Below are 17,858 nucleotides of genomic sequence, written 5' to 3'. Positions count from 1 at the left end.
TCCGAAAGGGCCCGAGCAGTGACGGAGGAGTTTATCCCTGCTCCACGATATTTGGGTGTTGGCCACGCTTCGCTTGATATACCACGCCATTACACAAATAATTCGTGATGATGTGGCAATAGTATGGTAATTTCTAATTGGAACAGCCTGGTAGGTGAATCCACGTGACGTGAATCCAACCAATTGTCATAAATTGCATCGATTCTCTCATGCGATGTATGCGATTAAAAGAGTAGTGTGATTCAATTAATGGGGGTGTTTGGATCCAATCGGGTTTATGGTGTGGAGGATTATATCACTTTTGATACAAGGATTGGTCCCCCCAAGCTTTTTCATTTTATGGTGTAAAATGCTTGTTCTTAGCATTTATACTATTTTACTTGATCACTTATTTATAAACTTTTAAAAATGATTGTTTTAGGTGTGAAAAGTTTAAAAAACATATTAAAATATATGTTTTCTAAGTTTTGAAGAAGAATGTAGTGGTGATAGGATTATAGCCAATGTCATGAGACAGCTGCCAATAATAAGGGTATAGCTACAAAAAAAAAAAAAGCATTCAACAAGGCTATACTTGCTTACAATTGCATGTGCACAATTATAGGTATGGTCATCATGAGAATTTGAGTACCGAAAGATTTCACCATTATTTTGTTTTTTATTAAAGCTTATGAGAAGAAGATTCATATTGTGCTCTCAAGTTACTGTAGACATTCTTAACTTGTTAGCAATATTTTTAAAATCGGATCGGACCGGCCGGCTCAACTAATTGAACGGAAAATCAGTTGTCTATCTGGTCCGGTTCAAAAGATATTTTTAAGAATAGTTAAAACTTAGTCAAAAGTGGAAAAATCAGATGAACCAGTTAGATTGGGCGATCTAGTCTAGTTCTCATGGGTTTGATTTTTTTTTTTTTTTTGAACTCATGGCATGGTTCATTTTGGGGCCTTTTCAAAGCATGCTAATTCCTCCCATAAGTCCCGCATACCTCATCCACCTCCCTTTAACCCTAACGCTAATTTCACCACCATTGTCCTCCTCCGGAAGCTCTCTCGATCTTTCCCTCTCTCCATTGCTAGAATCCAGCACTTCCTATCTCCACCCTCTAGGGTTTCTCCAAACCCTAGCTTATGTTGCACCTAGTCTCTAGGGTTTTGAGGCACTCAAGAAAAGACTTTCAGTGATGGAGGAGATGGAGCCATCATCATTGTCATCGTCTTGCATCGTCACTAGAGTTAGAGCAAGGAAAGCTCTTTATCAGCGAGATCTCATCAAAGATGAGGGAGGAGGCATTCACAAATTTTACGTTAAATCTCTCCCCCAAACAATGCCCTCCCCCCACTAAATTCTGCCATCCTCTAAATCATTCTTCACCCCTAGCCCCTCCCTCCTTCCCTCGCTCCTTCTCTAATTGCTTCCTCATCAGAGCCTCCCTCTTTACCTCCTTTGATGCTGCCACTTCCACCCACAATATCTGCCTCAAGGTCACCTATATTGGGCCCTTCCTCCTCTGCCATACTATCGCCCCCTGCAACACCATTATTGTCAGCCACCTCATCCCCTGCCAACCCTTCCTCCTTCCCCAGCATCCTCAACCCCCCCCCCCCCCCCCCCCGGACTTTAGCCTCCACCTCATCCCTCCTCCTCCTCCTCCATTAAGCCTCTTAAAGAGAAGCCCGACAGGGAGGACATGGTGGTAGTGTCGAGAGAGCAGATGGTAGTGGCAACGGAGGAGTACGAGGAGCTCTTGAGGGTGATAAAAGAATAGGGAGTGGACGAGGGTTGGAGGGGTGAGGATGACACTGTATGCGGCGACGGGAAGAAGGCACGTGAGATGCATAAGGGCATCGGTTGACCGATCAAACTGAGGTGCACTAGTCGTGCATGAGGATTGAAAAGAGGTGGTCTACGGGCATGTAAGATGCAAGAGGTCAGACTGGCCAATCAGACCGATCCGACTAGTCGACCAGCAAACATGATAGCTTGCTGGTTCACCATCCGGTTCAGTTTTATAAATATTGCTTCTTTGTTTTCTTTTATCACACTAGTCATTTATTAACATTTAACTAAATGGACAAACAATAGTATAATAAAGACGTTGGATTTGTTCTTTAGGATTTTGCACTATAAAAATAGAGATATGAATGTATTTTAATGCTTGTCATGCTATTCAAGGGGAGAGTTTGGTTCATTGATCTACACATATAGTAACGCATCAATATTCCTTCTCTTCAAGTTGAAATCATTAGTAAAAAGAAAATTATATACATCATTGTTCGTGAGCCACATTATACTAAGGTATGACATTTTGAGTATATAACATATATTCATGTGCTCCAAAATATAATAGGCATTATATAACAACTCTAATGAAAACAATGGAAGAAGTTTCGGGCCATTTATGCGCACCTGAAAACTATTTAAATATGCACATAATAGGCGTTCTACAGCATTACTCTAAACAACTGATATTATAACAAGAATGGCATCTATTGTTACATACTTTACAATGTTTGCAAAGTACAAAATAATTTTGATATGAATACAATAAATACAAATATACAAAGATGGGTCCTTGATAACTTTTATAATAATCTCTTGATAGCAAAACACCTAGAAGCCGGAACAAAATTAGGAAGAAGGCGAGAAATAAACTCAGATGAGCCGTATCCAACTCTTAGGAAGCCGGAACAAAATTCAACCGGTCGGCAACCTTTACGTATAAACAAAATCTGCGAATCTTTTGGACAATGACGAGCCCAGGGGACCGCTGCAAGAAGCCAAAAGCCATGGTTGCAGGCTTGCAACATTGAATGGTGGATATTAAATTTGGATAGACCAATCGGTGGGGTCCTCGCAATCGACCCGAATTAATGAAGAGAAGCGTGGCTGGAGAAGCACGGAGGCCGTGACCCCTTCGACAAATTCCATGAGGATCCTCGAATATGCTTAAATAACCGGTTCTTTACGATTTGGCTAAACTTGGTTCCCATAAAAGAAGTAAACCCACCGGCTCGACCGCTTGGCATGGAATGGACCTGGTGGAATGGCCACTAGGAGAATATCTTGGTCACATGCGAGGCAAGGTTTTTTTTGAATAACATATCATAATATTATAATAGACCCATAATAAAACTACTGTAAGTTTTGAAATCGACCGCAACCGATACGGCAGACCGGCCAATTAGAGCTCGTCCTGAAGCCCCCAATCAACTAATTGCACGGACGAGATACACCGAGCATGATACGCAAGTATGACATTCGGGACGTGCAATGCGTGACCAAAAAGATCGATCCACATGTCTAAATCCTTCGGCAACAGGTATCGAACCAGATAAGTGCTTTCAAGCCCTTACCGTCGCTCTATCACTCTCACAACACTACTATTCCCCAAAGTCTAACTTAAGCATTAAAGATCCTCGCCGAACACTCTCTATCGAGAGAACTTTTTTGCTTTTTTATATATATATATATACTTCAGATCGTATTCAGCATCAGAGCGAAGGTTCGAGCACAGTCCCTTCTTTTTACTACTACTCAAGAGACAGCAGTCATTGGAGACTCGAGTACCTTGATCACCATCTGGCCATTTTGAAGGCATATTATGACTTTCTGTCGAATCCTCCAGCTTGGCATCTTCGATTCTCAACAGCACCACTGACCAATATAATAACCCCTTACTTGTAACAAAAAAAAAATAGCATTTTATTTTTTTTTTAAAATAGACAATATTATAACAGCTGTTATAATAATATTATAATAGGAAATACATTACAATGGGAAAATAATGATGTTAATTTTCCATCTACTTTCCATTCAATAAAGTTTTTTTTTTTTTTTGACTATTGTTATATATAATATAATAGAAGGTTCCGAAACTATTATAATTGCTGCTACGATGGTCTACAACAAGATGTTAGGGTTGGAATGTGTTACACCCTAGAAGATTATTCAATCGAAAAGTCCCATGAAAATCGATATGAGCACAAACAATATCTCTTTCCAATTTCTCTCTTTGTTTTCATTTCTTGAGCGACTGCTATGGACCCAAAGAGTTTCCATCATCCACAAACTGGGACCCTGAACCATTTTTATTCGAGCAAATAACCATCCAACAACAATATGGCTCTTGCATGCCAAGATTGCTGCAGGCCCAAACAATTTTCCTCCTACAGCATTTTATTTCAAGCAAATAACCATTCTTGTCTACAGAGCATACAAGAATAATATGGTTTTGTTTATCAAACAACCATGTTTGGATAATATGGATGCAGATATATTATAACCCTCCATTTAATGTTTCTCATGTTAATTATCTTTGTGATCCGATGGGGAAGAAGAAAGAAATTTGTCAATTTGTTCAACTCAGATTTCTCAAAAAGAATTTAGAAAAAAAATAAAATAAAAAAAAAGGATTTAAATCACATTTTCTTTTATTGATGATTCATAAACTGAGATTCACGGCTTCTATTTATAATAGTGAGGTCCGTTCTTGTACAATTCAGAGCGGACTCCTCTTTAGCTTTTCAAAAATAGACATAACTAATAAAAATAAATACAAAAAAGGCTAAAATTCTATAGAAGATAGATCTCAACTTTTGTATAACTTTGTTTTCTATCACCCCTTCTAATTCTTTCTGGATTCGGAAATGCGCTTGTTCAAAATCTTTCCAAAAAAAATTGATTTAACTGGTCTATTTCAGTATCCAAATGATGGAATTTGGATCTCATCATTAGTTACGTGGTCTTCCCTAAGACGGGCACTACGTCATAGATCTTAAAATTTATCCAATTTTAAAAAAATAATAATCTCAATCGGACATTGTATGACCAAGTTATAGCTTTTAGAAGTTTGGCACACAATTCGACTTCTCAATATGGCAAATCTTGCTCTTGGACCATATCTGGCGCTACTCATAGTAGCCAAAATAATCCATATCGAGTCTAATGATCCTCTTGGATCACTTTGCATATTATCTTCAACTTTGAAATCTAGATGTCTATCATATGTTTGGGGTGCCAATTAGTTGGCCTAACTCTAGTTGGCTATATTTAAGTTTACAAAAAAATAATTTTCACTCATTTTTGTATAATATAAAAGGAGATATGTATTACCGTCATAAGAGTTCATGTGCTTTCTTTGGCTAACAATTAAAGGAACTTTTGTTGCATACTATAATCAGAGCAATGAAAGGTAAAGAAAAGGTACTAATAACCATAGGAAGTTGGACAGTTGTTCCATTCAATTGTATCCGTCTGGATTGCAAATTTCAAGTACTAGGTATATATATATTCAATTGTTTGCCACATTACTAAAGAGTACCAAACTTATGGCTAAACATGTGACCTAAAACACACACACTCTCTCCCTCAACCACCCACCCATCAAAATTCACCGTTTCAGTACCGAACTGGTACCGATGCTAGTGTGGTGTCGGTACAGTACGATACAGAATTTTTTGGATATCAATACTAAACCGGTATAGTACGGTACGCTCCACACCATCCGCTTTAAGCGGATATGGCATATTTTGACCAAAACACTTAAAGCCGTGATGCATGATTTTTGATACTAGTGAGATCCATCCAAAAGCGACACTAAACTAGCTTCTGCTGTCTGTTGATGGACTATACTAGCAAGATGTTGATCCTCATGCTACAAGGAGAGATCAAATCAAAAATTAGGAGTTGGAGGTGATTGGCTTCAACCGGCATGGCTTGTGGATCCAAAATTACCACCAGTTGAGTTCCAACATAAAAGTAAGACCCCTTAGACTGCAGCTGCCTTCAAAAAGAAAGCTGAGTTACACTCCAATAGCTGCCATGTTCTCCATTAGATGCATGTAGGAGCCTAACACTCACTTTGTGACAATCAAATGTGAGAGGATGTTTGACACCAAGTGATCACATTGAAAAAAGGAGCATCCTCATAGATACCCATGTGTGAAAGATTTGCGAGGCAATGAACTTATCAAGTAGCTATGAGAAAACTTTAATACCGCAGCAACTAATTTACAAGATTCCTAAGATCATAACTATCATGAAAATGTTTAGCTAATAAAGAAAGCATTTTTTTAACTTTCAAGCAGATGATCATCATCAAAGGCAGGTAGAATGACTCTCATGAGAGGTTACTATTTTATCCAGAGATGTCGGGATTACAATATGTACTGGTATTTCCAAATTAATCTAAAGGATTCATCTTGCAGAATCTTATTTTAAATTCATTTCGCAAAATCACAAGAATTATCACCAGCCAATGCAACTCAAATGTTTGATCATAGAGAGTCATTACTCCCCTAATGCAACTCGGTAGTAAAGTTTGATTGCCGATACTCTGAATTCATTTGGTTGCAGATATAGTTAATGATAAAAGGGAATGATTAGAATTCAAGAGCATGGATGTAAGTTCAAATTCTCACAGCTCTTGCTAAACACTGTCCAAATCTATGCAAGACTCCATGGCTAGCCTACTCTCTAACTGATGCAAAGACGTAAACGCTTTTCTTTGGTGATCAGTGTGCACACTTTTTAAGAGAAACTTCTCTCAAGATAGGATACCAACAGCCAACCTGTGAGCCTGATTATTTATGTATTTATACAATTGTTTGTTTGTTTAGACCTATCAAAAAAGTTTGATAATCACAATGTGGAGGAAATTCTAAGCATCAATATGTTTTTCTTTTCCTGTCTTCTTCTTTTCTTATATATATTTTGTATGCCCAAACAATGTCTGACAGATGCTCAGATTTGCTATGGATCAGGAGACCGATCCTTGCATTTTCTCAACAATGACTTGTTAATCTCCTTTTCTTTTTTGGCGAAGACTTGTTAATCTCATTTAGTCCTCATATTTTTAGGCAATGATCTTGCATATTTCGTGCTTTTCATGGTCGTTATGTGCTGATTTTGCATAATTTATGTCTCATGCCTCCGGAGGCAAGCGTGCGTGCACAAAAAATTTATGAGAAGAGGTTTAGAAGGCTTTTGAGATGGAAACTGGAGAATACTTTTCTCAAAAAGAAGTGGAAACAGATCTATAAGGGATTTGGCATTGTGGAATATACTGTGATTATATGCTTTCATCTAAATCTTTATACATCATCCGAAAGATGTTGGAAGAAAAAAGAAAAGATTTTGAAGGCCAAAAAAGGACAATGGATTGGACTGAGGAAGAAACATAGCATAAGTGAGTGTAAAGATAGCTGTATTAGTGCCTTGGGAAGTATTTTGCTCAAAAATGAATATCCCAGCAATCAAAAGCCTAAATATCACTCAGCAGTTGAGAAGAGAAGGGACTTGGCACTGTTGCAACTAAGTAAATATACTACAGTGACCATCATGCAATAGTTGAAATAAATTTCTTCTTAACCATCAAAGAAGGCACAAAATATTTGGATCTGCTCTGTCGAACCAAATATCTACCTAATTTTGGCTGATGTCACCGAGTCAGGCCATATCGGAAAGGGCTATAGTGTGCACATGGTATTTGGATAGCCTGTCCCAAGCTTGCCGACCAACATATAGCTTAAGCTGATCTGCTGTATTAACCATGCATAAGGTTAGGTTCTTGGTATGACATAGACCCCGTTACTGCCTAGAATATGTTTTGATGGATCAAAGAGCTCCTGGAACTGAATAAATGTTAGGATTTCTTCTCTAAGTAATTTATTCTGGGTGTACCCCACTGTCATCACTCTATCCTTGAAACATCTTGATGTCCCATGTTCTTTCTTCCTGTGTGCAATCATACAAAGCCTGACTCCATGAAAAACTCCATCATATATGCTCACCAAAGGCCACCCCAATTTTTCGTGGTTTCATTTGCACTCCATGCAAAACGGTTGAACCGACACAGGAATAGGCATACTTAAGGCACTTGTTCTAGCAGGACACTCACAGGCCTCAACCATAGAATAAGATCTAGAACAAACAGCCCCGGGCTAAAAAAAAAAAAAGACTTTAGAGCTCCACCACATCACAAATCTCCTCAGCTTCAACATTCTTTCTTGTTCTAGACCACTAATAACTCTCTTTCTTTGTTTTCATCATCCAGATGGAAAAATAAATTGCCCCTAATCTTCATATCAAGCAAGCAATGCTCAAATTAAAAATATTGTTGAATAACTTGAAAAATCTGTACAATCGAACATAAAAGAAATTATTGCACAAAAGTAATTAGAGTGCAGGAGAATTTGCAGATTATATGTAGAAAATATCCAGAACATTAACCATGGATAGAATAGAAAATGTTAAACAAGAAGTTACATTTATCAAGAAAGTCAACACACATTGATGGATAGACCGGTAGAGTAGAACATTATCTATTTTATATTGTTTTTATAAAATAGGTAGCTAGGTCCAAGCTACAAAATCCTATAAAATGGAAACAGTAAATAGATAAAAGCAAACCTCTACCGGTCTTCAAGTAATAAGTTTCTTGCTTGGGACAATATTTAAGCTCCATTCTGAGAACCAATCGTAGAAAATTCTGACTTGCTTAAGAAGACAGCAACAGGATTACCAGGTGAAGGGGGATTCTGAGTTAGCAATGAGATATGTGGACCAGCTTTACTACGAGCAGCATCATCAGAAGCAGACAAAACTTCAACATGCTCAAGACCCAGTTGCCGCTTTATCAAATCAGAGTTCTCCTGGAGAACCTCAATTTCACCAAATGGCAGCTTCAAATCCAGAGCCTGAAGACCAACTAAGCGTACTTCATCCTTCTTAAACTTTAGGAAAGGCATGCAGAGTTTCAATATGTTCTTAAAGTTTGCATCCTGCCCCACAGCGCTTCCTTTTAATGCTTCAAGTATTTCCTGATCAGGTGCAAAGGAACCTTTAGCACTGTCAAATTTTGTTTGAAGTATCCTAAGACACTCTTCTTTCCAACCATCATATTGCTCACTCACATATAAAAGACCTACTGTGAACTTGTTTTCCTCTGCAGGAGTAACAGGAGCACCCTTTTTAGCCTTCTTAGGGCCAGATACTTGCTTCTGAAGCAACTTTCTCATTAACACTATTGAATCCTGCAGATATTTGTTAGCTCTTCTGAGGATAAGATCAGGGGCATCTGCCATGGGCCAACCAGCATTCACTACAAAGCCATCCTTCTTCAAGATGTTCTTCCATACATGCTCAGCATAGTGTGGGCAAATAGGAGTTATAAGTCTAGTCTGAACATCCATAAACCTCCACAACAAGTCACGGTTCATTCCTCCTGCTCCACACGAAAACCTATATTCATCTCTGGCAGCCTGCAGGTCATAAAATCCTACCTTGAGAGCATCCCTGAACATGAATTCATTATAGTGCTGTTCAGCTGATTTAATGGCAATGTTTATTTCATTTGCAAATACACAGTCAGCATAAGTAGTTGGGGGGCCAGCTCGCAAAGATGACTCAGCAACCAAAACTTCTTCCATCCAAGCAATTTCCTTGGTAAGCCTCAAAATTGCAGAATTTGCAGTTTCAAAGACAAAATTTGCGTCATCCATTCCATCCCCAGCATCTGCAAGAGAAAATCTGGTGGCATCAGAGGAGAATTCCTCTATGGCCTGGCGAAGGGTTCTAAAGTTCCCTGTGGATTTGGACATCTTCTCTGAATTCAGCATAAGATGGCCGTTGCATCGGAAACCACGTGGCCACTGCTCTTTTGGCAGAAGGGCGGTGTGGTTATAGATGCAAAATGTAAGATGGTTTTGTATCAGATCCTTGCCAGATACACGGAGATCAAACGGATACCAGTATTCAAACTCCTGCTTCATCTTGTTAAGAAGAGATGCAGGGAAGTCTGTTTTGGGGACTGGCCCTCCACCAAAGACATAGTCCCATACTTCATCTGTCATCTGTTCTGGCTTTACTGAAGAAGTATCTGACCCATACATATCACCATTCTGCAAAATATGAGCAATGGTGTAATATGCCATGTAAAGGGTTGAGTCAGAAAGTGATTCAACAAGAAACTGCTCATCCCATGGAATACGGGTACCGAGTCCGAATGACCTCGAACATGCCCACTGGTTCAGCCAGCTCAATGTGTGCTCAAAACCATGCCGTGCTTCTTCACTATAGAGCATCATGCCAGCCAAAGATTCCTCTGCTTTTTGCTTCCACTCAGTCTCACCATAAGTAATATACCACTGATCTGTAAGTGCCACAACACACTCATCACCTGATCTTGACATAACTTTCTTCTCAGGCTCACTATACGTCACCGCATGGCCAGTCTCCAGAAGTTTGTTCCTTATCAAAGGCTTTGCTTCTTGAACTTTCTTCCCTTTAAACTCCCCCACCAGCATTGTACCATCAGTAAAGCCTTTCAAATAGGTCAACCTTTTCGCCTCTGCAAGCTTATCTTTGTCATTCTGGCTCTTGATCTTGAGATCGATACAAACTTTCTCTGCAGATATGTCTCCGAACTCAGGAATATTAATGATTGGTATAACCTGAAATGGCATGACCCATTCATCCTTAACCCCAAATTTTGATCTTAAAGCTGGTTTTGACTTCAAATCTTGCAATGCCATATAGTCATCAGGTGAGTCACTGGGCACACTGGTCACAATTCCTGTTCCCTTATCCGTTAAGATAGTAAGCATGGGAAGTGAGTATATGGTTTCATTGAAAGCTAGAGGAGACTTCAAAGACAAACCAATGAGATCATGACCTGCCAGCTCAAGCAAACAAGTTGGCTTCTCTGGAACCCTTGATAGTTTCTGATATGCCAGGTTAAGTGCAGCCCTCTGGGTAATAATGAAAACATCAGTCTCATTAATCTCATATGCTCCATACTTCCCATTCGGCAGTACCCAACAGTTTGTTTGCCCATACATTGTCTCAGGTCTCAAAGTAGCAGCCGCCAAGTAAACTTTTCTACCTTCCAAGACCTTCAACTGCGAAGGGAAAGGAGGGATTATCTCCATTTTGATTAAAACATACTCTTGTGGCTGAACGCCTTCACCGGAGGCTCTATCATGATCTGCACATGGCTGGCCATCCAATGGAGAGTAAATTGTGTACCTCATATCCTTCACAATCTTCCCCATGCCTTTCAACTTCCTCATCTGCCACCTAACAAAGGAATCATAGAAAGGATTCATGTCCGTTGTTATAAAAGAACGCCTCCAGTCACAGCCCAACCCAAAAGCTTTGAGATCTTCTTTTGCCAGAGGTGGAAAATAAGTCAACCAATGATATGGATCTTGGAATTTAGCAATATCACTGTCCGATAAACCAAAGCTTCTCATAATCTCCCATTGCGACTTATTTCCACCAGATTTGGCAACAGCTTTGGACCTTTTGCTCTTAAATTTATCAGGGGCAACCGCATTGCCGTCTTCAGGTTTGCTCTCGTCAACAGCTTCAGTAGCAGAATCCTCCTCTGCGGAAGGAAATGCAGGTGGATTTCCGAACTGCTGAACCTCTCGCGCAAGCTTATCTGCTGAGGCCTTGATAGGCATCCCGGTGCAATGAAATGCAAAGGGCAGGAGCACATTACAACCGCGCAGGCGGTGGTACGCAGCAGCAAACTCTAGCTTGGACACTGTGAAGGCATGGCCCAAATGAAGCAGGCCATTCATGTATGGGTACGGAAAGTTACCAAAGAACTTCTCGCCAGGCTCAGGAGGCTTGCTGCCAGGGTTGGCCTCGAAGACCTTGTGTTCTTCCCATTGTTTTTGGACTTCTGACTGTATCCTAAGCAGCTGGTCTCTCCTAGAAAAGCTCCTACCTCCCTCAGTGTTCGACGTCATTTCCCTGTTATACAATTGAAAGAATTCAGATCATTTCTGGGATGATATTCTCATTATTCAATCCAATAATTGATACTGGGTATCAAAATAAAGGATCAGTCAAGACACAAACAAGAAGAAACTGAAAAGAATATCTCAAAATCGATTTTTTTTGTTTTTTTTTTCAACTTATCCACTCTATGTCTCTATTATTTTGCATTACAACTGTGAAAAAAAAAGGAAGTAAAGAAAGTTGGTTTTCTAGAGCGACACGATACAAAATCATTAGCAATAGCACATAAAGAGAACACCCCAGCTTTGCCTCGACCCACCATATTGCAGCCAACCACAATAACACTAAAATACGAGCAAAAACACAACCTTGCTGTCCCGAACCTTAAAACAGCTACAGATAATCTACAAGAAATTTCAGCTAAAGGAAAGTATCAAGAGAATCTAAAATATTGCAACAACAGCACCACAAATACCATAAGACCCAGCCATAATAGGAATTTGCTTTCCCTCAAAATCAAAAGAACAGGCTTGCGAACCTACTTTGGATTGAGAAAACCAATAAAAATCTAATCTCTTCCTGCAGAAAAGCATGGGAACCAATAGGAGACCATCCAAACAAAGAGATCGGATGGAGACTGGGATCGAATCCTAACCTGGAGAGAATTGGGAGTGGAACCCTGGATCGGAGATGGGCAGGCCTTTGGAGGAGCCGCTTGAAGAGATGGGAGGAAGCCAGGAGAGACCCAAAAGTGGTCTAGGGTTTCGTTCCAAAGGATTGCGCCCGGAAAGATGCTGATGCCCACGGCTCGGCGGCGGTGGAATCAGTCCCTCTCATACTAGGGGTGAACAGGTTTTAAATATGGGACAATCTTGGCCCTCCATCCGGTGAACCACCAAAATGGGGGAAGAAAAGGTATTTTTTAATTGGATTGGACAAAGAGTAGACCCATCACGAGTCAAGAAAAGCCAGAATGGGTCACTTTGGTCTACTAGTGCAAAATATTTTGAAGTTTTTGTTATTAGATCCGAAAAATTTATTAAGCCCACCATTAGCTGACTCAGTCACTCGTTAGTTATCTATTCTTAGGTATGATATTGATCAAAATACGTCATATCGATCCAAACCGGATGGTACAGAGTATATCATACTATACTGGTTCAGTACCAGTATTCAGTATGAATAGCGCACCAATCCGTACTATATCGTACCGTAAGGAACTCGTGTAGCACCGATACAGAATCCGATATCAAGATGGCGAACTTTAATACTGATACTTATGAGTTACACAAATCCATTTGCACCATCTGGTAAAGAATAATTTTTTATGCACATAATAGAAGTCTTGTGGCATTATATAGGTTGCTGCCATTCTAAAATCTATAACTAGTCACAACAAGTCAAGTCACAATGGTTTGAGCTGCACTGAATTGGGTTAGGTTGGATCAGGCTAAACATAATTTGAGTTGGTTGGGCGAGATTAAGCCTCCAAAGTCTGCCCATGGACTGATTTTTTTTTTCTGTGCTGATTTAGGCTAATAGATAAAATTTATGAATTACGAGTCAAATTTAGCAATGTTTATGTTTCAACTCGACCCGGCTCATCGTGACCTTGCCACCTTGATTGTAGTATTTCATTGCCTCATTTAAGAAGTCAGATTTTTTGTAGGGTACGAAGGTTTTTTTTGTTTAAAAAAAAAATGAATCTGATGAGCATATAATAAAGTTCATAATGGACTTCTTCTTCTAAAAAGAAATAAAAGTTCAGAATGAGAATTTGTTCCAAAGATATGCTTCTCCCAAGCAATATCTTTAGTCCACTTGTGGCAGTGGATGAAGTGGGTGAATATGTATCTTTTAGTGATGGCTCTTCCTTCACGTAATCACGTTACAGTTTGGGTAAATTCTTTGAACTGCAAAGATGCTTTTATTTATGATCGTTTCTCTGCATAATAAGTTTTCTTTTCTTTACTGCTATTATTTGTATTATTTCATAATATAATGCAACTATAATTGTGATAATATCAGTACGTGGGCCTTGGCTCCTCACCTTCAAAAGATAACATCATAGAATTCTTGATAATGATATTAGATGTTTCTCTTTAGTTAATTTCTCTATAATATTATAGTACTTTAAAGATCATGGTGATATAATAATAGTAGAAATATTATACATTGTATTGCTACCATTATACTAGCATTATATAATAAAATAATAGTAAACTATAGTTATTTTTTTAAGAAAATTTGAGGGAGGGGATCCAAGTTAGTTTCAACATAAGTTGCATGTAATAGCTGCTACTCGCTTCCAACCAAGTTTAGCCTTAAACCATTTTGCAGTAAAAGGGGTTGCAGCTCAGTTGGTCACAACTTTAGCTTGCAGGTCATTATCTACAGGTCATTTGCAACAATCCATATTATATTCTTCAACTTTTTAGAGAGAATTATGAGCCCAGATTTTTTTTGAAAATCTTCCATATTGTTTTGACACATTGTAGTGGTTTTTGAGGACTTCCTATTTTTGGTGTCAGCTGCACAAGTTCTTGTTGTTCTTTTTGAGTTTTGGTTGGCAGCAAACAAACACTTACTGGAATCATGTAAATCAGCTAAGAAGGTTATTGGAATGTCATCTTTAGTGCACTCAGGAAATACTATGGCTTTGAAATGATTCAACTTAAGAAGTATTTTGAGGTGGTATCTTCTCATTTGATTTACTGTTTTTTTTTTCCCTATAATTTTTTACTGACTGTTTTATTAATAGGCCGTTCTGATGTTAAGCAACAGCCACCACCACTGCTTGAAATTAACATGTTTTAAGTAGAAGCCAACCTCCATGGAATTTATGGCAGAGATCTGTACATGTCCATGTACCATGGCATTTTTAGCAGTTTCAACAATTCTGATTCTTTGTGTGCAGAAGCTTGATTTCTGTTAGATTTCTGTCCCAGTTTTCTTTCCTCATTGTCAACCTGGTTTTCTTTTTGGTTCGCTTTGTGAAAATTAAAAAAGGGATCATCAATATCACCATATGCAAGAAGATTATTACATGTTTGTGTTCAATGAGGCAGAGTTTGATATAGAATTACCAATCTAGCACAAACACACCCAATGTTAATAGCCAAACCATCAGAATCCCAGCATTTAGAACCTGGAAGCAAATGATAAACAGAAGGATTCTACTAAAGAAATCTGGGACATGTTGAAAGAAGCAAGAGCTGAGAGTCCATCTACAAACTGAAAGGTTTGCTGTGGATTACCTGCAAGGCTGCAAACTTTGGAAGATCCATCCCCTGTTGACTGGATTTTGAGCACAAGGAGAAACCACTTGAACCAGAGTGATGTTTAGGAAAATCTCAGTTTTTCTTGCAGTCTTCTGTACCCAAAAAAAATGAACTAGAAGGATGGTAGAAGGAGTGAGTGCCACTTAAGGGACTAGATTGAACCATAAGAACAAACAGCTAATTCCATTTAAAATGATAAAAACAAGCTAGCTTTGTTTGCTCCTGACCATCTTCTGCAAGTAATCAGAACACAGCTCAAGTCAATCGGTAGACTTCTTGTAAGCAGGTTTCTATTGGCACGCCAGAAAAATAGATTCAAATTGCACCAAATTTGTAACAACCCAGAAATTTATTCAAAATAGCTAGCCGAAAGGTATTATTTGGGTTCTTTGATCATATATAAATACCCAAGATCTACCCACCGAATAACTGATGTGGGATTAAATACACGTTCGCATGGGTCCTCACATACTCCCTCCATTTAAGCCCTGACGTCATCGTCAGGCTAAGAGTTCAAATCTAATCACAAGCACCACGATCGGCCCGTAGTTTACCCCAATGGATCAGAGTTCAAATCTAATCACAAGCATCACGATCGGCCCGTGGTCCGCCCCAATGGATCCGTGTTGCAATATCCCCTAGTCCACAGATTATGAGTTGGGTTTGTTCTGATACCATTTGTAATAACCCCAAACCTCACCCCAAAATAACTAGCCAAAAGATATTATTTGGGTACCTTGATCCTGTATAAGTACCTAAGATCTATCCGACGAATAACTAATATGGGACTATACACATGCCCGCATGGGTCTTCACATACTCCCTCCGTTTTAGCTTACTTCACTTAAAACTCGCAAAATTTCTTAACAGTCGGACCCTATTTCAAAAAATTCCCACCACAGTCCTCACCGCTCAATAACAATACCCTAACCCTACCACCAACAACAACAGCAACAACCACAACCACCCCAACAATGACGATGATGCCAATACTAATGACTAGTCCCCTATTGGTGGCTATGATGTCGTCGATGCTGGATCCACCGGCGGTAGCGCCCTTTATTGCCGCCCTCCGAATCAAAGAACAAGTCAAAGCCACCTATCATTATCACTAGGGAGAGCCTAAATGCCCTCCTCTCCCATGTCCTCGAGACACTAGCAAGGCCGATATAATGGATGCCATCATCGTGTTTGCTCACCAGTGGTAGCGTAGTATGTCCATTCTTGGCAGCAACAGCATGGTGACTGTTGGAAAAAATATTGGACATCTCAATCTTGGGCCATACCTTCTTTTACCTCGGACATAAGTCGAGAAGAACAACCTTAGCCCCAGCCAAGCAACCGCCAACCGAAGTAAGCGACTTCAGCCCTGACAGAGAAGCCAACCAGCCAAGGATTCATTAGCCGAGGAGAATAATCAACACATGTTGACAAGGACTGACAGTCCTAACAATCGACAACCCTAGAGGCTCATAGTCGTGGCAGCACCCATGCCTTGATCATACTATCGGTCGTTACCTGGCCATCATTGCACACCACATTAGACCAAGTAACAATAAATTGGCTCCCCTATATAAAGGGCCAGGTCGGGAAACTCAAGTGCGCATGTTATATTACTCTCCGAGACCATACTCTGCTGAAATTCTCTCCATTCTATGTTGTTGCCTCGTTATTCTGACTTAGGCATCAGAGGGTCCCCCACCGAAAACTCTCTAGCAAGAAAATTTTTTGTAGGCCCTCTTTGGAGGAGTTTCGCCGCTGCATCTCGGTCGGCCTGCTCAGCTCATCTCCAGCCGACCTTAAGGTCATCCGAGCTACTCTCCGATCTCAACCCAAATTCGACAGCAATAGTGACTAACGCTCGCCAGCCAGCAACATTGCTCGGGGGCTTCATCACCCTCCACGGCTGCATCGAGACCCTCTCCATGTCCGAGGCCTTCCTCCTGATGCCCTAGTCATCGAATGCCGCTATGCTAACCGTCTACCTCGTTGGTGAGCAAGGCTAGGTGGTGGTGGTGGGGAGTGTCGTGGGGGAGCTTATCACATTAGGACTGATGATGATGATTGCCGCACGTTCACCAATACCATCTACAAGAAGCTGCCGCTCAAGCATGAGGGGGCCGAGATGATGGCAATGGCGCCACGGAGGAGATGAGAAAAGGTGAGCGGAATGCATTTGAAATCCATTTCTCTCTCTTTTTTAGTTAATAGATGGGCTTACATGGATTCCCTTCTTCTTTTCCTTATTTTTTAAATGTCATGTGTGGTACTTTTTGATATGGCCGGTCTACAACTAAGCTGGTAGACCCGATCTCACTAGTAATTTTTCGAGTCAAATTCTACTTTTGGCTCACAACTTATATTAGAGCCCTATTTGAGAGAAATTATATCCTACACCGCGTGCACCACGTGGTGGTGCATAACATCAATCACAGTCATTCATTTCTGTGGCGGTGCACCAAAATAAGTGCTTGATGAATGGTCCATAGAAACAAGCCACTGTGATTGATGTGGTACATGTGGTGTCAGATATAATTCCTTCGAGAAATTATTAGTTGGATTGAGAGAAAAAAAAGGAAGAAAAAAAAACAGAAAACAGATTGGAAGAAGGAAGAGGAGGGGGAGGGGAGGACAAGAGCGAGACTGGGGCTGGAGCTTCTACGATCGGAGGCGGGATGGGGAGGAGGTTGGAGGCAGAACCAAGAAGCAGTTTGGAGCACTCTCGAGGAAGATGAGGAAGGTGGGAAGTCGATTGGTTACGCACTGACATGGCATCGCCCGACCAGAAGCCATGTCAGGCGCGCGTGGATATACCCCTCACTACAT

The 17,858-nt window shown here is 40.1% G+C and overlaps 1 protein-coding gene across 1 annotated transcript; it reads right to left on the bottom strand.

The window, feature by feature from the left end:
* Positions 1–8,216: 8,216 nt before the first annotated feature.
* Positions 8,217–12,633, bottom strand: LOC103706108 (leucine--tRNA ligase, cytoplasmic). The gene is made up of 2 exons (XM_008790114.5): positions 12,407–12,633; positions 8,217–11,763 (listed from the first exon to the last, which is right to left on the bottom strand). The coding sequence occupies exon 2, from the start codon at positions 11,757–11,759 to the stop codon at positions 8,457–8,459; it is 3,303 nt and encodes a 1,100-aa protein (XP_008788336.1). The 5' UTR covers positions 11,760–11,763; positions 12,407–12,633; the 3' UTR covers positions 8,217–8,456.
* Between the last annotated feature and the right edge of the window lie 5,225 nt (positions 12,634–17,858).

The sequence above is a fragment of the Phoenix dactylifera genome, chromosome 2 (assembly GCF_051530095.1).
Source record: "Phoenix dactylifera cultivar Ajwa chromosome 2, Ajwa_hap1_PhDact_Kaust_v1.1, whole genome shotgun sequence".
Taxonomy (NCBI): domain Eukaryota; kingdom Viridiplantae; phylum Streptophyta; class Magnoliopsida; order Arecales; family Arecaceae; genus Phoenix; species Phoenix dactylifera.
This window is presented reverse-complemented; position numbering and strand designations above follow the sequence as displayed.

Coding starts and splice junctions, on each gene's coding strand:
- LOC103706108 (XM_008790114.5), bottom strand. CDS start 11,759: ATGACGTCGAACACTGAGGGAGGTAGGAGCTTTTCTAGGAGAGACCAG.